The 25,922-nt window shown below is 40.9% G+C and overlaps 1 protein-coding gene across 10 annotated transcripts in view; it reads left to right on the top strand.

The window, feature by feature from the left end:
- Positions 1-24,910, top strand: part of bcor (BCL6 corepressor) — a 344,096-nt gene extending 319,186 nt beyond the window's left edge. For all 10 annotated transcript variants that reach the window (XM_070893427.1, XM_070893425.1, XM_070893426.1 and 7 more), the window contains 6 exons: positions 5,597-5,869; positions 10,132-10,298; positions 11,412-11,557; positions 13,348-13,425; positions 19,926-20,073; positions 23,647-24,910. In XM_070893427.1, the coding sequence (XP_070749528.1) occupies positions 5,597-5,869; positions 10,132-10,298; positions 11,412-11,557; positions 13,348-13,425; positions 19,926-20,073; positions 23,647-23,935 (1,101 nt within the window). In that variant the 3' untranslated portion in view covers positions 23,936-24,910. The remainder of the gene's footprint in view (positions 1-5,596; positions 5,870-10,131; positions 10,299-11,411; positions 11,558-13,347; positions 13,426-19,925; positions 20,074-23,646) is intronic.
- The last annotated feature ends 1,012 nt before the right edge of the window (positions 24,911-25,922 follow it).

Raw genomic sequence — 25,922 nt, 5'->3', positions numbered from 1 at the left:
CAATTTCCCTAACACAATTTCCCGCCTAATAAGGATATCTTTCAGTTCCTCATTCTCACTAGACCCACTGTCCTCTAGTACATTCAGAAGGTTTTTTGTGTCTTCCCTCGTGAAGACAGAACCGAAGTATTTGTTCAGTTGGTCTGCCATTTCTTTGTTCCTCATTATAAATTCACCTGAATCCGACTGCAAGGGATCTACGTTTGTCTTCACTAATCTTTTTCTCTTCACATATTTATAGAAGCGTTTGCAGTCGGTTTTTATGTTCTCTGCAAGCTTCCTCTCATACTCTATTTTCCCCCTCTTAATTAAACCCTTCGTCCTCCTCTCTTGAATTCTAAATTTCTCCCAGACCTCAGGTTTGTTGCTTTTTCTAGCCAATTTATATGCCTCTTCCTTGGTTTTAACACTATCCTTAATTTCCCTTGTTAGCCACGGTTGAGCCACCTTCCTCATTTTTATTTTTACTCCAGACAGGGATGTACAATTACTGAAGTTCATCCATGTGATCTTTAAATGTTTGCCATTGTTTATCCACTGTCAACCCTTTAAGTATCCTTTGCCAGTCTATTCTAGCCAATTCACGCCTCATACCGTCAAAGTTACTTTTCCTTAAGTTCAGGACCCTAGTTTCCGAATTAACTTTGTCACTCTCCATCTTAATAAAGAATTCTACCATATTATGGTCACTCTTCCCCAAGGGGCCTCGCACAACAAGATTGCTAATTAGTCCCTTCTCATTACACATCACCCAGTCTAGGATGGCCAGCTCTCTAGTTGGCTCCTCGACATATTGCTCCAGAAAATCATCCCTAATACACTCCAGGAAATCCTCCTCCACTGCATTGCTACCAGTTTGGTTAGTCCAATCAATATGTAGATTAAAGTCGCCCATGATAACTGCTGTACCTTTATTGCACACATCCCTTATTTCTTGTTTGATGCTGTCCCCAACCTCACTACTACTGTTTGGCGGTCTGTACACAACTCCCACTAGCGTTTTCTGCCCTTTGGTATTCCGCAGCTCCACCCATACCGATTCCACATCATCCAGGCTAATGTCCCTCCTTACTATTGCATTAATTTCCTCTTTAACCAGCAACGCCACCCCGCCTCCTTTTCCTCTCTGCCTATCCTTCCTAAATGTTGAATACCCCTGGATGTTGAGTTCCCAGCCTTGGTCACCCTGGAGCCATGTCTCCGTGATGCCAATTACATCATATCCGTTAACTGCTGTCTGCGCCGTTAATTCATCCACCTTATTCCGAATACTCCTCGCATTGAGGCACAGAGCCTTCAGGCTTGTCTTTTTAATACACTTTGCCCCTTTAGAATTTTGCTGTAATCTGGCCCTTTTTGTTTTTGCCTTGGATTTCTCTGCCCTCCACTTCTACTATTCTCCTTTCTATCTTTTGCTTCTGCCTCCATTTTAATTCCCTCTGTCTCCCTGCATAGGTTCCCATCCCCTTGCCATGTTAGTTTAACTCCTCCCCGACAGCACTAGCAAACAGATGCAGACCGTCCGATTTGTACTGGTCCCACCGCCCCCAGAACCGTTCCAATGTCCCAGCAATTTGAATCCCTCCCTTTTGCACCACTGCTCAAGCCACGTATTCATCTGAGCTATCCTGCGATTCCTACTCTGACTAGCACACGGCACTGGTAGCAATCCGGAGATTACTACTTTTGAGGTTCTACTTTTTAATTTAGCTCCTAGCTCCCTAAATTCGTCTAGTAGGACCTCATCCCGTTTTTTACCTATATCGTTGGTACCTATATGCACCACGACAACTGGCTGTTCACCCTCCCTTTTCAGAATGCCCTGCACCCGCTCCGAGACATCCTTGACCCTTGCACCAGGAATGCAACATACCATCATGGAGTATCGGTTGCAGACGTAGAAACGCCTATCTATTCCCCTTACAATCAAATCCCCGATCATTATAGCTCTCCCACTCTTTTTTTTTCTGCCCTCCTGTGCAGCAGAGCTACTCACGGTGCCATGAACTTGGCTGTTGCTGCTCTCCCCTGATGAGTCATCCCCCTCAACAGTACCCAAAGCGGTGTATCTGTTTTGCAGGGGGATGACCGCAGGGGACCCCTGCACTACCTTCCTTGCACTGTTCTTCCTGTTGGTCATCCATTTCCTATCTGGCTGTGTGCCCTTTACCTGCGGTAAGACCAACTCACTGAACGTGCTATTCACGTCATTGTCAGCATCGCGGATGCTCCAGAGTTCATCCACCCGCACTTCCAGGGCCGCAATGCGGTCCGTCAGGAGCTGCAGGCGGATGCACTTCCCGCACGCGTAGTCGTCAGGGACACTGGAGGCGTCCCTGACTTCCTACATAGTACAGGAGGAGCATAACACGTGTTCAAGCTGTCCTGCCATGACTTAACCCTTAGATTAACTTAAATTGGCAACAACAATGCTAAAGGTTACTTACTGATATAGAAAAGAAAAGAAAAGCTACTTACCAATCACCAGCCAATCACTTACCCCCTTGGCTGTGACGTCATCTTTCTACTTTTTTGCCTCCCTGCTGCAGCTGCATCAGCTGGCCTCTCCGACGCTGCTGGTGGGCCTCTTGTAGGCCGCTCGCCTGGCGCTCTGCCTCCCGACTCCCTGCTCGCCTCTCCGACGCTGCTGGTGGGCCTCTTGTAGGCCGCTCGCCTGGCGCTCTGCCTCCCGACTCCCCGCTCGCCTCTCCGACGCTGCTGGTGGGCCTCTTGTAGGCTGCTCGCCTGGCGCTCTGCCTCCCGACTCACTGCTCGCCTCTCCGACGCTGCTGGTGGGCCTCTTGTAGGCCGCTCGCCTGGCGCTCTGCCTCCCGACTCCCCGCTCGCCTCTCCGACGCTGCTGGTGGGCCTCTTGTAGGCCGCTCGCCTGGCGCTCTGCCTCCCGACTCCCCGCTCGCCTCTCCGACGCTGCTGGTGGGCCTCTTGTAGGCTGCTCGCCTGGCGCTCTGCCTCCCGACTCACTGCTCGCCTCTCCGACGCTGCTGGTGGGCCTCTTGTAGGCCACTCGCCTGGCGCTCCGCCTCCCGACTCACTGCTCGCCTCTCCGACGCTGCTGGTGGGCCTCTTGTAGGCCGCTCGCCTGGCGCTCCGCCTCCCGACTCCTAATCTGAGGAAGGACATTCTAGCTATTGAGGGAGTGCAGCGAAGGTTCACCAGACTGATTCCTGGGATGGCTGGACTGACATATGAGGAGAGACTGGATCAACTGGGCCTTTATACATTGGAGTTTAGAAGAATGAGAGGGGATCTCATAGAAACATACAAGATTCTGACGGGACGGGACGGGACAGGACAGGTTAGATGCGGGTAGACTGTTCCCGATGTTGGGGAAGTCCAGAACCAGGAGACACAGTTTTAGGATAAGGGGTAGGCCATTTAGGACTGAGATGAGGAGAAACTTCTTCACTTAGAGAGTTGTTAACTTGTGGAATTCCCTACCGCAGAGAGTTGTTGATGTCAGTTCATTGGATATATTCAAGAGGGAGTTAGATATGGCCCTTACGACGGCTAAGGGGATCAAGGGGTATGGAGAGAAAGCAGGAAAGGAGTACTGAGGAAATGATCAGCCATGATCTTATTGAATGGCGGTGCAGGCTCGAAGGGCCGAATGGCCTACTCCTGCACATATTTTCTATGTCTATGTTTCTATTATGGAACAATTCTAAACTGCAAATTTTACAAAATCCTTCTTCCAGATGCACACTTCATGATTTTATGCGCCTTATTTTATGGATGGAAAATTGAGAACTACACAACCTAGATTTCCCGATATGCCATGCATGCCATTGACAAGGCTTTGTGCACGTTCATAAAATTGACCCTTAAATATTCATAGAATTGTAGAAATTACAGCACGTAAGGAAGCTAGTTGACCCATCATTCCTATACATGTACCGGCACTAGCTCTTAAACTGAATATACCTATTCTAATTCCATTTTCAGTGCCCTTTTAAATTCTTCTTTTTCAAGTAACTCTGTAATTCCCTTTTAAATTATATAATAGTCTTGGCCTCAGTAGCCATTTGTGGTAAAGCATTTGATCTTCTAATAATCTGAGTTTCTCCTTCATTCTTATACTCACAATCCTGTCTTTGTTTTAAATGCGATCTTTCTTTGGCTCCCTCCTCATCTACATAATGCTCTTTAGGGGACATCATCCGCAGACAAGGGGTCAGCTTCCATGTGTACACTAACGACACCCAGTTCTACTTCACTACCTCTCACGACCCTCCACTGACTCTGTTATGTCAGATTGACCCCACCACAAACTTCGTACCCTTGCCACGGACTCCGTCCTCCTGCTCGGCCATTGTCTCAAGCTGAATTAGTCTGTTTCCAAGCTTGCCGTCCTATTTTCCCTTACCACAAAGACTGTTGCTTCCACCTCTGTCACATCACCTGTCTCCGCCACTACCGTGATCCACCAGCTGCTGAAATCCTCCTCAATGATACCATCACCTCTAGACTCGGCTATTCCATTTCTCTCCTTGCCTGCCTCCTGTTCTCCCCCCTACATAAACTTCAACCTATCCAAAACTCAGGGTGCTCATATCCTATCCCACACCAAGACCTGCTAACATATCATCATTCTTGCTTTCCCAACAACTCCAATTTAAAATTTCTGATCTATGTATTTTAATCCCTCATGGCCTTGCCCCTCTATATCTCTGTAACCTCTTCCAGCCCTATCACAACATGAGTCCTACAATCTCTGATCTTTCATGCAACCCACCCTTTAACTCCCATTGGCAGCCATCCCCTGAACTGCCTAGGCCGCATGCTCTAGATCCCTACCTTAACCCCTCTGCTTCTTCACCTCTATCTCCTCCTTAAAACCTACCTCTTTGACCAAGCTTTTGGTCATCTCTCCTAATAGCACCTCCTTTGGTTCAACCTGTATTTATTTCTGATTATGCCTCTGACGCATGTTTTTCTACATTAAAAATGCTATATAAATGCAAGTTATTATTATTTTAAAACTAAAATTAAGCTATTACCAGACTTCTATTTTGAATGGCTATGGCTATGTTTCTGGTGCTAGTCCACAAATTACCCGATTTATTGAATGCTGTTTCACAACTTGTCCTGGGGAGATTTTAACTCATGACCTATGGGTTGCCAGTCCAGTACCATAACCACTATACAACCATAACCCCATTTAAAGTAGTGTACAGTTAATGACTATTCACTAGGTCTACCAGCTCCTCTATGTTCAACTGGTTTCAGCAGCTTTTCTTGAATACGTCTTAAGTATTACACTTTTGGGCTGAGCAATATAGCATTCTAAAAATATGCACCATTCCTGTTTGTGTATTGATCTCATGCCTAAATAACAACAGTGACTGCACTTCAAAGTAATTTGTTGTATTGAAAGCCCTTTGGGATGTTTCTGAGAGATATAATAAGGCACTATGTAAATGTAAGTTTATGCTTTATTGTTGTTCAGCTAACTTAACATGACTTTTTTCTTAACTGAGCAGAGAATTTAGATCAAATATTTGCATAGTCCTTATTCAACAAAACTAGCTCAGAATCCCCCATTCTATTAACATTTTTTTTCATTGCTTATTTATAGCAGGCCAGTGTGATCAGGAATTCCAGAAAGCGCCCAGCACTAACCACAGACATAGATTCTACACCAAAGAAAACATGTGAGCAGAAGTCTTCTGATCGTTTGTTGCAGATTCCGTTATTGCTGCAGTCCTCCCGGCCCTTGACAGTACAAGCAGTCAGCTCTCCACAGGAGACACCCTCAAGTCGTCCCATGCCACCAGAAGCACGCAGACTCATTGTCAATAAAAATGCTGGTGAGACTTTGCTGCAAAGAGCAGCACGTCTAGGCTATGAGGTAAGTTCTCTATTTGAAAACAGGCTATTATATGATTAAGAATTATTTTATTTAGTTTCCTCTCATCTGCTATAGTCATAAAAATGCTAATTGAGTTATATAGTTTAATTTCCTAGTACAGTATTGTATCATATTTGTAATGGCCACAATAAGGTTAGCAGATGCAATATTTAAACATAGAAATTGTAGCAGTTCACATTTTTTCAAGAGTATATCAATTATATAAGTATGGATCTATACCAAGTTAGTGTATAAATTTAGACTAAATACCTTACATTAAATATTGCAACATCCCATACTCAGAATAGTTCAAAATCATTGTCCCATACTCTAAATATCTGAAATATGAAAAAAAAATCCTGAGTAATGTTTAAAATGATAAATTGTCAAGCTGCGTCAAAAGTATATTTTGAACAAGGTGCACTAAGTTTTGTTTTGTCTGTGATTAGGTTATAAATGGTAATTTTTTTTAAACTAAAATATTTGGACTATGTCAACATTAAAGGTCATTTAAGCAGATAATTTAATAACAAGAGTAACAATCGAAACATCTGTTACAATTTTTAATTATATATATTATATATTATAAGAATTGGCTGGCTAACAGAAAGCAGAGAGTCGGGATAAATGGGTCCTTTTCGGGTTGGAAATCGGTGGTTAGTGGTGTGCCACAGGGATCGGTGCTGGGACCACAACTGTTTACAATATACATAGATGACCTGGAAGAGGGGACAGAGTGTAGTGCAACAAAATTTGCAGATGACACAAAGATTAGTGGGAAAGCATGTTGTGTAGAGGACACAGTAGAGGACACAGAGAGGCTGCAAAGAGATTTAGATAGGTTAAGCGAATGGGCTAAGGTTTGGCAGATGGAATACAATGTCGGAATGAATATTATTTGAATGGGGAGAAATTACAACATGCTGCAGTGCAGAGGGACCTCTGGGTCCTTGTGCATGAATCCCAAAAAGTTAGTTTGCAGGTGCAGCAGGTAATCAGGAAGGCGAATGGAATGTTGGCCTTCATTGCGAGAGGGATGGAGTACAAAAGCAGGGAGGTCCTGCTGCAACTGTATAGGGTATTGGTGAGGCCGCACCTGGAGTACTGCGTGCAGTTTTGGTCACCTTACTTAAGGAAGGATATACTAGTTTTGGAAGGGGTACAGAGACGATTCACTAGGCTGATTCCGGAGATGAGGGGGTTACCTTATGATGATAGATTGAGTAGACTGGGTCTTTACTCATTGGAGTTCAGAAGGATGAGGGGTGATCTTATAGAAACATTTAAAATAATGAAAGGGATAGACAAGATAGAGGCGGAGAGGTTGTTTCCACTGGTCGGGGAGACTAGAACTAGGGGGCACAGCCTCAAAATACGGGGGAGCCAATTTAAAACCAAGTTGAGAAGGAATTTCTTCTCCCAGAGGGTTGTGAATCTGTGGCAGTTGAGGCTAGCTCATTGAATATATTCAAATCACAAATAGATAGATTTTTAACCAATAAGGGAATTAAGGGTTATGGGGAGTGGGCAGGTAAGTGGAGCTGAGTCCACGGCCAGATCAGCCGTGATCTTGTTGAATGGCGGAGCAGGCTCGAGGGGCTAGATGGCCTACTCCTGTTCCTAATTCTTATGTTCTTATTAATGTTGGGGAAGTCCAGAACCAGGGGTCACAGTCTAAGGATAAGGGGTAAGCCATTTAGGACCGAGATGAGGAGAAACTTCTTCACCCAGAGAGTGGTGAACCTGTGGAATTCTCTACCACAGAAAGTTGTTGAGGCCAATTCACTAAATATATTCAAAAAGGAGTTAGATGTAGTCCTTACTACTAGGGGGATCAAGGAGTATGGCAAGAAAGCAGGAATGGGGTACTGAAGTTGCATGTTCAGCCATGAACTCATTGAATGGCGGTGCAGGCTCGAAGGGCTGAATGGCCTACTCCTGCACCTATTTTCTAAGTTTCTATAATTCAGTGAAAAAAAAGATTTTTTTTTACAGTCCACACAAGATATAGTGGCATTAGGAGTGATAGGAACCATAATCAATACCTATTATAGTTTGCAATGTGTTTGACTTGTCGTAGATTTGGAAAACTTAATGCTTAGTTGATCAATGCTTTAATGTTCTGTAAGGGAATTAAAACTTCCTTTAGCTCCACCGTCTGATTCACTGAGCTTAGAGGATATATTACCAATCTATAAATCAGATGGGGAAAAATTATCAGCATACTAGCTATCCTGTCGTTCAAATAAAAATATCAATGATCAAATTCATTAGTGTTTTAAAGTTTTTAATAAAGTAGTGAATTTTTTAGCTGGTAACAAAGAATGGTCGTGGTTACATTGTGCTAGGCTACGATGTTGTGTACCATGCTATTATTGATTCTAATGTGAAACAGCCACTTTATTTTACAGCCTAAACTATATTTCCAATCATAGTACTAATGACATCATAACAGATAAGCTTCCAGCGTGGAGCCTCGCTAGATGTCAGCACCGTTGCACAATTCTGATCCGTGCTGCATCTAGCAAGGCTCTGCCAGTGCATCGGTTTGCAATTTCTGATCCCAATATAATTCATATATGCTTTATGAAAGTTTACTGATTGAACCAAAAAGTTGAAAATTGTGGCTACTTAACCAGATACTCTAGTCTTATTTTTACCTGGCCATCATTTAATTAAACATATTAAATTACACCATGTTACACTCACCAGATAGACTCTGTTTACTCTAGATACTAGCTGTTCCAGTTCTCTCTATTGTATTCACACATATGTTCTACCTATCTACAAGTGTGTGCCTACTAGCCTAAGGACTCAGAGTCACACCAAGTAACTATAACATGGTTTCAATCTATATTGTGACATCTTAATGTGCATTCAAATCTGGGGCATTTTAGCTATGACACTATAGGCAGCACAGTGTTACTGCACTTGTGAGTCACCTATGTAGGTCTATCATTAGAGTTGGTGCAATTTGAAATGGGCTTTGGTAGCTTTCTACATTGATTTTGCACTGAATTGTTGTCATTATGGTTATAAGTTCAACATAAAAGTCATAGCATGACAACGATGTTTATGAAATCTGCTAGATTGCCAATTACACAGATGCACTGAGAGTTATGATTAAATAATTCTGCTAGTAAACAGACATTTTCAAATCTTTACTAACCTTTCAAGTGTAACATGCCATGAATAGTTTGAATCAAAAAATGTTCTTGGAACATAGAGACAGGAATAAGCCATTCAGCCTTTCAAAAAGATCATGGTTGATCTGTACCTCAACTCCATTTACCTGCCTTTGTTTTATATCTCTTGAGATCCTTACTTAACAAAAATCTATCCTCCCACAACATCACTGCTATCAAGAAGTCTGTAGACAACTCCTACCAGAATCTTGCATCTTTTGCTGTTCCTTCTACCCATAGTGTTTCCACTGCCTGCTCACCTTTACTGAAATCCCTTATTTCTACTGTGCTAATTGTGTCTTTTTATCAATATTGCACACACTGGCATTTCAGATGCACAACCCGTTAGGTCTTTCACATCAATTAAAAATCTTAGGTGAGTTTGGAAAATATTTGCTAATCAGAATTGAACAATTTGAATCTATTATCCTGCTGTAAAATAATTTTTTCTTCATTAAAAATTTGGAGCTTAAGATAATTGCCTTTTAAACACTTAGAAGTTCAGGACTCAGTCCTAGTTTGAGTTTGGTATTGAAATGCTGAAGTTGTTTTTGGGTTGGCCAGCTTGTAAGATGATGAGAGACAAGGATACCGGAAAAGTGTCTGCAGAGTAGTTTGCTGACTGGCAGCTTGCTCAGGAAACACATGCCTTATTTGACTTGTTAGAAGAGGTTTATTGTAAAGGTTGTTGCCCTTAGCTGATTTAAACTTGGTTGTTGGTGTTCTAATTTGTATGCTAACAATCTCTTCAACTGCATGGTTAAACATATATAAATTGACATTACTATATTGCTGGATCCAGCCTAGAATAAAGTTATTTGCCAGCCAAAATACTATTTATGTTTTTACAAACTGCTCAACATTCATTTTTACATGTTATTTTAAATGGATTTCATTTTTATATTGAAACATTACTTCACTTAAGTGTTCCTGTTGCAGAGTGAGATTGGGAACAATTTTGCGGATACATTTGCAATTGAAATATAGCACAAGAATAGGAACTTATAATATTTCCTTGTCACAAAATCTAACATCTGTTTCTTTGATGCAAGTTAATTATTTTTTTTCCTTTCCTAGGAGGTAGTATTGTACTGTTTGGAAAACAAGGTTTGTGATGTAAATCATCGTGATAATGCAGGTTATTGTGCTTTACACGAAGCCTGTGCCAGAGGATGGCTCAGCATTGTATGCCACCTTCTCGAACACGGAGCCGATGTTAACTGCAGTGCTCAGGATGGAACAAGGTATATATTTCCTTGGGTTACTGGAGTCACCTCATTAAATTAGACTAGATTCCTTTGTTAAAGTCAGCTAAACTGTGTGGTGGCCACTCAAGCTAGAGCACTGAAGGGCTAGATTCAAATTTGAATCTTGACTCTTGATTCACTTTTTTTCTAAGCAACTTATGTCTGTGGTTTTCAGTACAGAAAATTATTTAGTTGAATAAAACTGAAATTAGACTATACAGTTTAAGGAGAGCTCCTTCATACGTAGGCATTGTGACTAAAATTGATGAAAGAAAATTTGAAACCATAGTTTTTTTTGATGTTTGGTTTTATCCCTCCAAAACTTCTTTTGTTGATTTTTGTTTTGCTTCCCAAGGTGAAGCGTGTTGGGACCAGGGAATGAACACTTTCCCATTGCAAGCGCCAAGCTTCGCAATCAAGTACTTCAGCAAATGCACTGCTTAGTATGGTGATGAGCCATACAGATATGGAATGTCTCCAGTATGAGCTCTGCCCACGCTGTCGTAGCTGATCTCTGCTGAGGGCACTATAATTGCCCTCGGGTATCTTGCCCAATTGACCATTCTCTATATTCAGTGTTTCCATGCTCCTGGTGAGCAGCTGAACTGTGCTGCAGCCCTGATTCTTCAATCTGTGCTCCCTTTAAGTGCAGCTCTCTGCTGGGTGCTCAATATTGCTGAGTAAATGAACAATGAATGTTGGCACTATTCAAACATCAGAACATTACAACAGAAAACAATCCTGTCCACACATGCACCTCCTAGGGAATAAAATTAGTCAGCCAGGGTCCCATGCCAATCTGCTATTTCTTGATTCCTACTGGAAAGTGCATAGCTATGGACTGGATTGGTTTCTGCTGTGATGTCCTTATGGTTGAATAGTGTTCCAATATCCACCATCTATATACATGCACAAAGAATGGTCACGTAGACAAGTTAACTTTGGACAACGAACACCTGTATAACAATAACCCAGCATGAATGATAGCTTTCAGAAGAGAAAGAGAGGAAAAAGGGAGGGAGAACATTGAGGGGGGAGGGGAGAGATTTGCATTTGTACACATATTTGTCTATGATCAAATTAAGTTTTGAAATGTTGCTTTTATTGAAGGCCTATCCATGATGCAGTAGAAAATGATCACTTGGAAGTGGTTCGGCTGTTGCTTTCATACAGTGCTGATCCAACCTTGGCCACGTACTCTGGTCGTACAATTCTAAAGATGGCACACAGTGAAGTGATGGAAATGTTTCTCTCCGGTATGTTCAGAGTTCAGTTGTTAACCCCTTTCAACCTGCACATTTCAATAAACTTCGTTGAGGGACACTTTTCGATTATGACTGCAAAATTGCCTTTGATGTAACATTAGCAGCACAATGGTGGTAAATTATGAAACTGGCAGTAGCAGCGCATGGTGAGAGTTTATATAGATTTTCTTTTAAATTTCCGGTATTTGGACTCACTAACAAAAAGCATTGTGTTATAGAAAACCTGTATCCACAATATGTAAAGATCTGTAATTGTCACTTTGACTTGCTAGATTAGGGGTTCTAGAACCACTCCAGGAATTGAGCACATACTTCAGACTGACATGCCGTGTAGTACTGAGGGATTGCTGCATTGTAAGAGATGCCTTTCAAACGTTAAACCGGGACTCGACCTATCTGTTCAGGTTGACGAAAAATATCCTATTCACTATTCGAAAAAGAACGAGAATATAAATCCCTCAACCAACATCTGCAAGATAGATTAAATGGTCATTTATCTAATTACTCTTTGTGGGACCTCGCTGTGCTCTAACTGTTTGCCACATTTGTCTATATAACACATCTTTAAAGCAATTCATTAGCTGTGAAATACTTTGCTTTGGGTTCTCCTGAGGACATGAAATGTGCTACATAAATTCTCACTTATGAGTTAACTTTGTTACTATTTAGTCATTATTAATCATAGTTGAATCAGATAATAGAGGTCAGTCTTGTGGAAGCTGATAATGCGGTTGCAACACAATGGCATTGAGATTACTGCTGCCCAGACACTGGGTGCACCAGTTGTGCAGGCAGCACACCTCGTCAGATAATACAAGGTCAGCTATTTGGCATTGTGGCACGATGCTCCTGGTGCATTGAGCATGACGGGCTGGGGGGACACAGCTGATGAATGGAAGGCTGTAGACAATGGCAGGAATGGTTCAAGTGGCCTGGATAGGGCACATTAATGTGTGTGATTCTGTGCATATAATGACACACCAACTGCATATTGACGGAGTGGATCCCCTTCTTGAGAAGGGAAAGACATTAGGGGTGGTAGCATGCATTACGACATATGTGCCATCAAGAGGGCCATTAAATTTGGGAAATGGAAACTAAAAGTGTACAGGTCTCTCCTGTGGGCTTTTCTTCCTGCTAAAAATACATTCTATATCTTTTTTTTAAACTGACCACTGGGCTAGGTACTAAAACCTGATCACTCTTTACTTCTTCACAGCTCCTGACACCCCTTCCCCGCCCACTCCACCACTAAAAACAATTTGTTGCATTGGCTGCTGAGAACTGAGTGTAAGCAAATAAATATGCAGCTTCGGAAATGTCACAAAAAATGATGTACTACTTTCTATGTAGTTATGTAATTATATTTTACATATGAACATACAAAAATGTCAGACAGGAAAGTCCATCTAGCCTGCTACATTCAGTCATTATGCCTCATGCATTATGAAACAAATACTCCTTACCAAACCATGTCATCTTCTGGGAAAGGTGAAAAACCAGTTTTCTCTTTGAAATATAGGAATTCCAGACATACTGGACAGTTTAGTATCTGGTCCAATACACTGATACTTTTATTTGTACAGCTTTGGTCTTGCATCATTGTTGGATCTGCGTCATTGTTGGATCAGCCTTTTGCAATCTCAAACCACAGTTGGGATACTGCACATTTCACTGCCATGTTTTGTTAACATTTTTATATACTGTATGACACAACTACAATGAGCAGCTGCTCTGCCTTCAGTGTTTTGACCAGTTTGTGTGTTTTTACCCACCTCCAGAGTATTTTGCTGACTTGCAAGGTCGAAGCAACGATGACCCTGGTTTGTACTGGGATTTCTATGGCAGCTCTGTGTGTGGTGAGTGATACCCTTGTGCAAACTCCTGTTCTGTGGAAGGAAATACTGTAATTGCAGCAGAAAGCAGAAAAGTGAACATTATAAAAATAAAGTTATAGTTTTATTAGTACTGAGCTATGATGAATTGATTTAAATATACAGTTAAAGCAATTTCCTTCCAGATTAACTAATTCGTCTATATAGTCTAGTTTATGGGATCTTATTTTAATTTGCATCTGTTTTTGTGACTCTTTACTATTTATTTACAGATAAGTGTTTCCTAAAAAAAAATGTGTCTCTGATTTATTGGGTTATAAAGGTTGTATTTAGTCTGCTAGTTAAATGCTGGAATTTGCACTTAGGAAGTATTTTGAATCTCAACTTCATTTATCTGAAGAGCACATTTTCTGTTATCTGCTACACCACCTGGGGAAGAAGGGAAAATTAGTCAGGGAAGGAAGAAATCCCTTTCATGTACCAAGTGCTCCTCCTGCCAGGTCAGGCAAGGATTAGGGACCATCCTGTTTTACATCAAAAGGGATTCAATTTGAGAGGAGGGAAATTAGAGGTAGAAGGAAGAATTGCAAAGACTGTACGAAGAAATCATTCTATTCAAAAACATCAATAATACTGAGACTGGCAAACGGTGTGAAGTAGTGTACCACAAGGATCCATGCTGGTACCATTGTTGTTCACCATTTACATAAACAATTCGGACTCTGGAATTGGAAGTACAATTTCAAAATTTGAAGACGACATCAAAATGGCGGTGGGGGGGAGGGGGTGGGTATAGTTAATGCAAAGTAGGACTGTAACAAAATACAAGAAGACATTAATAAACTTGCAGATTGGGCATGTAATTGACAAATGAACTTCAATATAGACAATTGTGAGGTGGTACATTTTGATAGGAAGAATAAGGAGGCCACATTCTCCTTGGAAAGTGAGTGTCTAAATGGGGGTGGAGGCAGAGATCTGGGGTATAAATACAGAAATCACTAAAAGTAGCAATGCAGGTTAATAAGGCCATTAAAAAAAAAAAAGCGCTGGAGTTCATTTCTACAAGGATAGAATTGAAAATCAGAGAGACATCATGTTAAACTTGAATCGAACCTTGGTTAGCACACACTTGGAATACTGTGAACAATTCTGCCATATACTTGCCCACTCACCTAACTTGTCTATATCACTTTGCATCCTCACAACTTACTTTCTTACCTAGCTTTCATCAGCAAAGTTAGATACATTACACTCTGTCCACTCATCTAAGTCATTGATATAGATTGTGTTGTGGAGTATTACAAAGATACTCAACACAAGTTTTGGAGAAAAGAGTCGTTTATTAAGTACTCGATCGAGGGAGAGACAGCTTCTACACAAGTTCAGTAACTCGGTGACCCAAATCAGCTGTTCTCCCCGAGCAGCTTCGGGGCTGCTATTTTTATACAGTCAGAATTAATACAAAATCATGAAGATCCGTGCGGAAGCTTTCCATTTGTTGTTTCCCTGCTGCGTCACAAAGTTTTGCCTGTTATGATTAAAAATATTAATTGGTTAATACAATTATATTGACAGCAAGCTTCGTTACCCCCCCGTGCGCCTTTTATCTGATAAGTTACGTGCTACATCATTCTCAGGTCTGTGAACTCTTCCCTCTTGGCTGATCTGCTCTCAACCAGTTGAAATTTTCCTCAATCCTCCTTTGTTTCCTGTAATATCTTACCACCCCATGTGACCTAACCTTGGCCCAACTGTCTGGTTTATACTGTGATAAGGTGATTTATTTTCCTGAGAGTTGTAGTTTTAACATTTTCCCTGTGTTTTGAAGCACGTATTTCTTTTTTTTACAGCCTTTGCTTTTGATTTTTAACTTTACTTAATTAGGTCCCCTTTAATTAATTAGGTTCCCTCTACTTAATTTTTTTTTCTACAGATTGTAAATAGCTCAGGCCCAAACACTGATCCTTGCGGTACCCACTAATTACAGCCTGTCAACCTGAAAATGACCCGTTTATTCCTACTCTCTGTTTTCTGTCCATTAATCAATCCCCAATCCTTTCCAATATATTACCAAAATCCAATGAGCCCTAATTTTGTGTAATCTCTCGTGTGGCACCTTATTAAATGCTTTCTGAAAATCCAAATACACTACATCCACTAGTTCCCCCTTATCTACCCTGCTAGTTACAACTTCAAAAAACTCTTAGATTTGTCAAACACTATTTCCCTTTCATAAATCCATTTGATTCTGCCCAATCATATTATGATGTTCTTTGTTGCTTGTTACCACATCCCTTATAATAGATTCCAGCATTTTTCCTACTACTACTTTCAGCCTAACTGGCCTATAGTTCCCTATTTGCTCTCTCCCTCCTTTCTTGAATAGTGGGACTAGATTTGCTACCTTCCAATCTGCGGGGAATTCTGCAAGATCAAAACCTATGCATCCACTATCTCTGTAAACATCTCTTTTAAAACCCTACAGTGTAGACCATCAGATCCGGGGGATTTGTTGGCATTTAGTCCCATTAATTTCTCCAGTACTGTTTCTTTACTAATGCTAATTTATTTAAGCTCCTCATCCTCACTATTTCTGGGAAGTTTTTTGTGTCGTCTTCCATGAAGACTTCCCCATTATAATTTCTCCTGTCTCTGCCTGTAAGGGACCCATGTTTACTTTCGCTAATCTCTGCCTTTTAACATACCTATAAGCAGCTTTTACAATCTGTTTTTATGTCTCTTGCTAGTTTACTGTCATTTTATTTTCTCTCTGTCAACTTCTTGGTCCTCCTTTGCTGAATTCTAAAATCCTCCCAATCCTCAGGCTTGCTTTTTTTGGCAACATTATAAGCCTGCTTTAATTTAATGCTAGCTTTAACTTCTCTTGTTAGCCACGGTTGGACCATTTTTCCCGTAAGGTTTTTATTCCTTAAGGGAACGTATATTTGTTGTCAATTGTGAATTATGAATTATTTCTGTAAATGTTTGTCATTGCTTATCTATTGTCATATCATTTAATCTAGCTTCCCAATCTACCTTAGTGAACTTGCACCTCATACCTACATAGTTTGCTTTGTTCATATTTAAGACCCTAGTTTCAGATTTAACTAAATCACTCTCAAACTCAACATCAAATTCTATCATATTATGATTACTGCTCCCCAGAGGATCCTTTACTACAAGGTTAATTAACCATATCTCATTGCACAATACTAGATCTAAAATAGCCTGTTCCCTAGTTGGTTCCTCAACATATTGATCTAGAAAATTAACTTGAATGCATTCCATGAACTCGTCCTCTGCACTATTGCTGCAAATTTGGTTTGTCCAGTTTATATGAAAATTAAAGTTCCCCGTGATTACTGTATTACCCTTGTTACATGCACCTCTAATTTCCTGATTTATACAGTGCCCAGTACTACAACTACTGTTAGGGGGCCTATAAACTACTTCCACCAGTGGTTTTCTGCCCCATTAAGGGCTCAAGTTTCGGCCTGAGTTGCTCCTATTTTTTTGGAGCAACTAGTTTAGAATGGAGCATCTTAGAAATTGCAATTCTCGGCATTTAGTTTGCTCCAGTTCTAGTGAGTTAGAATAGTTTCATTTTAGAACAGATTTTTTTTTCCAAAAGGGGGTGTGTCCAGTCACTTGCGCCTGTTTTGCAAGCTTAGGCAGCGAAAACTCACTCCAAACTAACTTAGAATGGAGTAAGTGTAGATTTTTGTACACTCAGAAAAACCTTGCCTACACTTATAAATCAGGCGTAGGGAACAAGAGAAGGGGTGGGGGGGGAGTTTACCAACATTAAACACTTCACTTTTACAAATAAAGAGCCATCATCAATAATAAATGATAAATAAATCAATCAAAAAAAAATTTTTTAAATAAAAAATAAAAAAAATAATTAAAAAATCAATAAATAAAAACTTAAGTTTCTACTCACCAGCTGCAGTACCGGGAGCCCTCCAAAAGAATGCTGGGACTGGGCCCCCCCAGTGTGTCTCTGAGTCTTTCTCGCTCTCTGTCAATGTCTCTCTCTCTCTCTCTCTCTCTCTCTCTCTCTCTCTCTCTCTGTCAGTGTCTCTGTGTTTCTGACAGAGGGAGGGGGAGAGGAGGGAGGGAGAGAGAGAGGAGAGGGGGGAAGAGGGAGGCTGAACGGGCCCCGACGACGACGGTGCCTGGTCGCGCCGAAGACTTCGGGCGGGGTCCGCCCCCAGCAAGATGCCAGGCGGGCGGCCCCCCCTGAGAACGTAGAAGCCGGGCTGCCGAAGACTTCGGCCGGGACCGCCTCCAGCAAGATGCCGAGCTGGCGGGCCCTGCCGAGGATGTGGAGGGAGGCGGGGGAGAGGAGTGGGGGGGGGGGGGGAGAACAGCTGAATGGGAGGGAGAAGGATGGGGGGGGGGGGGGTGGGAGCAGGGACTGAACGGGAGCTCAACTGGAAGGAGGGAGGGAGGCCCGAGTCCAATCTTTGCCCGGTAAGCCCATTCGGCCAAGGCTAGGGGCGGCGTGCTTCGGGCCCCTCCCACGCAGCCTTGGAGGCGAGGAGCTACTGCACATGCGCGCACACTCTAGCGCGCATGTGCAGAGGTCCCGACGTGCCGGGATCAGGCTCCGCCTCTGAACCCTTGTGCTGCGCCACGCCAAGCACGAAGACGTCCTGAGGAGACCGCAGAATCACAAGGTAAGTTTTCGGCGACCTTTTTATTCCTTATGGAGGTGCGCCGTTCTTACAGAGGGCAGGAAATTGGACCCGTTATTTCTGAGCTCCACCCAAAGTGATTCTGCACCTTGTTTTTCCGAGCTAAGATCTTTTTCTCTCTACTGTTTTTATCCCATCCTTTATTAACAGGGCTATCCCTCCTCCTTCTCCATTCTGCCTATCTCTTCGAAAAGGCTAGTATCCTGGAATATTTAGTTCTCAACCTTGGTCAATCTGCAACCACATCTCTGTAATGGCTTTAAGATTAAACCCATTTATTTCTAACTGTGCTATTAATTCATCTATTTTGTTGTGAATGCTTCACACATTCATACATAGTGTCTTTAGCTTTAACTTTTTTCTATTTTTCCTGATGTCCCCTTAGTTGCTGATAACCTATCACGTTTTTTTAAACTCTTTGTCCCTTCCTGACCCACTCTGCTTATTTTTAACCCAAGTCTCTACAGCCTTGACATTTCTCTTTCTGCTTTTGAATTTACCCTTTACAAAATCTTCCCACTCCACATTCATTAGTTTAAAGCCATTTATGCTGCCCTAATTATTCGATTCGCCAGGACACTGGTCCCAGCCTGGTTTACGTGGAACCCGTTCCAATGGAACAGCGCCCTATTTCCCCAGTACTGGTGCCAGTGCCCCATGAATTGAAATGTCCTGCCTCCCACACCACTCTTTCAACCACGTATTTAACTTTCGAATCTGCTTGTCCCTATGCCAGTTTGTGCTTGGCTCAGGGAGCAATTAAGAGATTATTACCAGTGAAGTTCTGTGTTTTAACTTCAGCAAAGTATTGAAGGGTGGATATTGCCAGTGGAATTATACTATAACTTGAATCAGTGACTTCAAGACAGGATAGGATCGAATTTGGAATAAAAATCAGTAATTAAAGGTTATAGTGAACAATTGGTAGCTTTAGAGGTACAATGTTGAACTCTGAGTTTCACTAGATCTCGAGTTAACTTCCTGGATGAAGTGTCACATGGTGATAGAGAACACATTCTAGTCTGGGAAGAAAAATCAGCTCAAAGATGTGTGTGGGTCCCAGTACATGGCTTGTTAGAATCATATGTGTTACTACTAATAATTATAGTGAGGTCTTCATCCAAGAAAAGATTATATTACAGGTAGAATGTTGCATTTAGTGGCTGGGGAATTTTTACAGCTGTACAAAATATTTCAGATTTAAAAAAGCTTATAATGTTGTGTTTTATCTAGATTTTGAATATTGTCTTTAAATCTTTGAGTTGGCCCCATGTGTTTATAAACCCCAACTTTGAGTCGAGGTTTGTAGAGGCACTTGGAACTAACCCATGTGAGTTGGGACAGCAATGCTGCTCATTTGATTGGGTAGTGGATGCCCATCAACTTAAAGACTAAAGTAACTTAACAGTTGTAGTCTGGGTGGAACTACCAGTGGCCAGTTGAGAAGTGGTAAATCTCATTGCATTTATTGCAAGCAGCTTTGAATGTTATCTAGCTTTTGGGATTTGAACCTGGAGCCGCAGAAGTGCGATGAGTGCATCTTGTCCCTTGCCTGTCGGACTTTAACAACGTGACTTTAAGCTGATTTACCATATTATCTATATGGTTTGAATATGGTCTGTGAATGCCACAAAAGTTATTTTCATTAGGATTATTTGTTTTATCAATGATTTGACACCTTAAAGCTATGACAGCATATGACAGAAGACGTTCTTTTAAATATTGTGTGTTGCACAGTTAAGATGTATTCTGGTCTAATGTTGCTGAAAAATATAATTCCTGCATTATAACCATAAAACAATTGTTGTTTTTTGATTCCAGAACCAGTAGAAGAGTCTGGATTTGATGTCTTGGCTAATCCACCAGGCCCTAGTGATGAGGAAGAGGAGTATGATGACGTGATGGAATTTGAGTTTTCTGATGCCCCTCTTTTACCTTGTTACAACATTCAGGTCTCACTCTCTCAGGGGTATGTATTCTACATAGATTTTTGTTAAACCATTGCGATTATTTGTTTATCAGTAAAAGGACAATAAGAGAAGGGCAAAATGATTTTTTTTTAAAAGAGCTAACTTTCCCTCCCTTCCATTGACTTGGCATCTCATCCGTGTGCTGTGCCTGATGATATAAGAACATAAGAAATGGTAGCAGGTGTGGGTCATATGGCCCCTCGAGCCTACTCCGCCATTTAATATGATCATGGCTGATCCGATCATGGACTCAGGTCCACTTCCCTGCCCACTCCCCATAACACCTTATTCCCTTATCGGTTAAGAAACTATGTCTTAAATTTATTCAAAGACCCAGATTCCACAGCTCTCTGAGGCAGCGAATTCCACAGATTTACAACCCTCAGAAGAAATTCCTCCTCATCTCAGTTTTAAATGGGCAGCCACTTATTCTAAGATTATGCCCTCTAGTTCTAGTCTACCCCATCAGTGGAAACATCCTCTATGCATCCACCTTGTCAAGCCCCCTCATAATCTAACTTTCGATAAGATCACCTTTCCTCATAAGTCAACCCCCTCATCTCCGGAATCAACCTAGTGAACCTTCTCTGAACTGCCTCCAAAACAAGTAAATATAGAAACCAAAACAAGTAAATATAGAAACCAAAACTGAATGCAGTATTCCAGGTGTGGCCTCACCAATACCCTGTATAACTATAGCAAGACTTCCCTCCCCTGCTTTTATACTCCATCCCCTTTGCAATAAAGGCCAAGATATCATTGGCCTTCCTGATCACTTGCTGTACCTGCATACTATCCTTTTGTGTTTCAGGCACAAGTACCCCCAGGTCCCGCTGTACTGTGGCACTTTGCAATCTTTCTCCATTTAAATAATAACTTGCTCTTTGATTTTTTTTGTCCAAGTGCATGACCTCACTCTTTCCAACATTATACTCCATCTGCCAAATTTTTGCCCACTCACTTAGCCTGTCTATGTCCTTTTGCAGATTTTTTGTGTCCTCCTCACACATTGCTTTTCCTCCTATTTTTGTATCATCAGCAAACTTGGCTATGTTACACTCGGTCCCTTCTTCCAAGTCGTTAATATAGATTATAAATAGTTGGGGTCCCAGCACCCTACTAGTTACTGATTGCCAACCCAAGAATGAACCATTTATCATAACTCTCTGTTTTCTGTTCGTTAGCCAATCCTCTATCCATGCTAATATATTACCCCCGACCCTGTGAACTTTTATCTTGTGCAGTAACCTTTTATGTGGCACCTTGTCAAATGCCTTCTGGAAGTCCAAATACACCACATCCACTGGTTCCCCTTTATCCACCCTGTTCATTACATCCTTAAAGAATTCCAGCAAATTTGTCAAATATGACTTCCCCTTCATAAATCCATGCTGACTCTGCTGACCGAATTATGCTTTTCCAAATGTCCTGCTACTGCTTCTTTAATAATGGACTCCAACATTTTCCCAACCAAAGATGTTAGACTAATTGTCTATAGTTTCTTGCTTTTTGTTTGCCTCCTTTTTTTAAATAGGGGTGTTACATTTGCAGTTTTCCAATATGCTGGGACTTCCCCAGAATCCAGAGAATTTTGGTAAATTACAACCAGTGCATCCACTATTCCTGCCGCTACTTCTCTTAAGACCCTAGGATGCAAGCCATCAGGTCCAGGGGATTTATCTGCCTTTAGTCGTGTTATCTTACTGAGTACCACCTCCTTAGTGATTATGATTGTGTTAAGTTCCTCGCCCCCCCTATAGCTCCTTGACTATCCACTGTTGGGATATTGTTAGTGTGCTCTACCGTAAAGACTGATACAAAATATTTGTTCAGAGTTTCTGCCATCTCCATGTTCCCCATTACTAATTCCCCAGTCCCGTCCTCTAAGGGACCAACATTTACTTTAGCCATTTTTTTCCTTTTTATATACCTATAGAAACTGATTGCCTTGGGAAGTCTAAAGTGAAAATGAGTTGGCTCAAAGCTGGAACATGGTTGCATCTTTCATGGCTATATACAATCTATAGAATCTTAAATAGGTACAAAAGAATTAAAGAGAGAATAATGGGTATTTCTGTGAATTACAAGCCCATAATGTAAATAAATGATTCAGATAATATAAACTACAAGGGGCTGGATTTTTGGTTGAGGGTTTTTAGAGGCGGTAATGTTGGGTGATGGATAAATTTAGTGCCGGGAAATGGCTTGTGTCGGCAGCCACAAAATTCAGCAGCTGCGCCCTGACAGCGGAGCACTAAGGGAAGCATTCCACACTTATCTTAGGGCGCTAGGCTGGGTGAGCAACTGAATATCTGTTGCTAAAGAGCCGGATTCGCAGTACCCTAAGAGAGGCCTCCCTGAAAAAAAAAAAGCACAAAAAAACCTCCAATATATTACTCACCCCAAAAAGGATAAATCGCAAAAAAAACAATCACACTTCATTCATGCAGTCCTTCCTTCACTGCTGCCAGTACAGCTCTGACCCCCAGCGTTCTCTGGCGGGTTGTCTACGGGGTCAGCGCAAAACAAATTTTAAGAGCGTCACACACTGGCACAACGCTCCCGAGCGGTACTACTCTGCACCGCCGCAAAACCGGCATCAAATTTCCCGGTGGGACGCTGGCAGCTAGCCGCCCGGGCTGTAAGCACTTTGACCGCCATTAACGCCCTTCTGGAGCACTAACAGAGGCACAAGCCGAATGAAAATCCAGCCCAATCAAGTGTTTTTTTATATATGTTCTCTGAATCCCGTGATGTATGTCTGTCTTGCATATATGTCTCACTTCCTGTAACATTTTCCGCATCATTTGGTGTTAACACCCTCATTATAAAATAGTGTTCTACTCTGACTCACAATATATTATATATATTATATTTTTATATTTGTTCATGGGATGTGGGTGTCGCTGGCAAGGCCAGCATTTATTGCCCATCCCTAGTTGACCATTTCAGAGGGAAGTTAAGAGTCAACCACATTGCTATAGGTCTGGAGTCACATTTAGGCCAGACTAGGTAAGGACAGATTTCCTTCCCTAAAGGACATTAGTGAACCAGATGGGTTTTGATGACAATCCAGTTGGCCACTATTACTGATACTAGTTTATTATTCCAGATTTATTTCATTAACTGAATTTAAATTCCCCAGCTGCCGTGGTGGGATTTGGATTATTAGTCCAGACTTCTGTATTACTAGTCCAGTAGCATTACCACTATGCTACCGTTCCCTACATATATAATATATTTAGAAATGTATGTTTCAAACATTATGACATAAGTGTATGATATTGATCATGTATTAGTAGAAACATGCCAGTTTTTTTGGAAAGCATTTACTTGCAAAAAGCATTTTAAATATTAAGCTAATTAATTATAATATTTTTGGTTCTAGAAGTTTGTATAACCTATCAAATCAACAGATAATATAATAAAGCTAAATTTTATAGATTATATCCCATTAGTAGCGAGCCTTTATACTACAGGACCATTCTTAAAATTCATTTTAAAAATAAATCTGAGACAATATGACTCTCGTATAAAACTTGCAATATGTTTTCTTTCTTCCTTCATGACAGTCCCCGGAACTGGCTGCTATTAACTGATGTGCTACGGAGACTGAAAGTATCAGCTCGCATCTTTCGCTCCTCATTCCCTCATATTGAAAACGCCACCATTTCAGAGGCAGAGTTTTACAGACAGGCTTCTTTGAGCCAACTTTTTACTTACCCAGAGGAATTTAAAACTCGGGACATTGACAATAAAGAAACACTGGAGCTGGTGGAATTCACAAGCGAACTTCAGGAACTGTTGGGATCATCTGTCACATACCTGTATGCTGACAATGAGGTTGAAACATACAATTAACTGCTGAAGGAACAGGTCTCATATTAGCTGCTGTTCCTACATTTAAGGCCTACAAGACTGTAAATTATGTAAATGATGTGTTATTTCATGGATCGCTGTGTTTGGGGGGAAAAAACGCTATTCTGAATACTAAATGACATAATGTTGTCTATGTTCTTGTACATTTGAAAGCCAGAATTCCATTTTGGATGGACTTGTGAATTTTTCAACAAAAAAAATCTCCCTGTTTATAAATTTTTTTTGTATGCTGTCTGTTTCTTATCTTTCTGTAAATGTATTTTTCTGCTTTTTGGCAGGTAGCCTAAATTAGGAACTTTTTTCCTGGCACACTGCATATGTAAACACATTCATTTGATTATGTTATTTTATTTTGTTATTTTATTTTTTTTGAAAAAGAAGCACTGATTTTAAGATGGTGTCCAGTTCCAGATCCTGTGGTCCCTATCACATGATCTGTTTAGGAGGCTTGGTTGTGGTGAGGCACTTCACTTTATTGTTTACAAAGTTACCTGCCGTGGTCAGGTACACTTATTGGGTAAAATCCAGTAGCTTGTAAGATAATGGAAACTGTATCCTTGCATCAGAAGAATTCTGACTCGGATTCACTTTTAGATAACCACATTCAGACATCACCTAATCCTTTATACATATATGTAAACGTGTTTTACTTTTTTGTTTTTATTTAAAAATGAATTTAAAATATTTTTTCTGTACTTTGTACAAAAAAATTATGAAATTTAAAATTTTAGAGGATTGTACAATAAAATCTGTTTTGTCAAGAGTGGAGTTATACACTGTGGATGTTGGGGAACTAAATGTTTCTGATAGTTGTATAATATTTTAGAACATCTGTTAACTTTGTAAGTAAAACTGCTGTATATTTAGGTTTATATTTTACACAGTGACTAAAACATTTTTTCCTTAAACCAAAAGCCAAAAAGGAAATGTCTGGTAATAAAGACATGGTTTGATAAAGGGATATGAACGTGCCATATTACTCACGAGTGCATATGATCTCACAATCGCAAGGAAGGTATTGGAAGGTAACTGTCCTTTTTAATTTAGGTATTACAAGTACAACAAAGGCCAAAAGTATCAAAGGCACATTATCAAACAAACGATATCATCTCTTTATTGCCCTCTCCTAATTTTTTTCTTTCTCCGATGTGAGGAAGATACCTCGGCTCCACTGGATACCCTAAGACTTTGATGCAAACTCATTGTATGGGGAATTATTTGACCAGAAACCACTCTCTAACACTTCATGGTACAGTGTATTAAGATGCTTGACCCTCGGAGGCTGTCTCTTTTGAATTGGAATCACTTTCTAATTCAGCGTATCTATCTTGTGAGGTACCTTATCAAAGGCTTTCTGAAAACCCAGGTAGACAATGTCAACCTGATTACCTTCATCCACTAATCTAATAATATCTTCAAAAAGTTCAATCAAGTTTGTAAGACATGGCCTTCTTTTCCAAAAAGCCATGCTGAATATTCCCTTCTCTTTCCCAGTGGTCATCGAGAGCATCTCTTAAGATGCTTTCGAGCATATTCCCTATGATGGGTGATGGGCCTGTAGTTCCCTGACTCCGATTTGTCTCTTTTTTTGAAATTTGGAACTACATGAACAACTTTCTATTCAAAGGGAATGATCCCTGACTATTGAGCTATTGAACACATGTGCAAGGGGCTCACAGAGCACCTGCCCCATCTTTTTAGCACCTTTTGGGTGGATATCATCTGGACCTGGAGCCCTATCTATTTTAATATATATCCAAGATGTTATCTCTATTTTAATATTTATAATATTCAATAAAGGGTATCTCACAGCTGGAACATGGACATCATCCACAGGAGTACAGACAAATGTTAATTAATCATTTAACACCTATGCTACAACCTGTAAATCTATTTGAATTTGTGATAAACTATCGTACCGTGGCCCTATGTGATCTTTAACAGTCTTCTGACTTCTGACATAGTGGTG

Source organism: Pristiophorus japonicus, chromosome 11 (assembly GCF_044704955.1).
Source record: "Pristiophorus japonicus isolate sPriJap1 chromosome 11, sPriJap1.hap1, whole genome shotgun sequence".
Taxonomy (NCBI): Eukaryota; Metazoa; Chordata; class Chondrichthyes; family Pristiophoridae; genus Pristiophorus; species Pristiophorus japonicus.
This window is presented reverse-complemented; position numbering and strand designations above follow the sequence as displayed.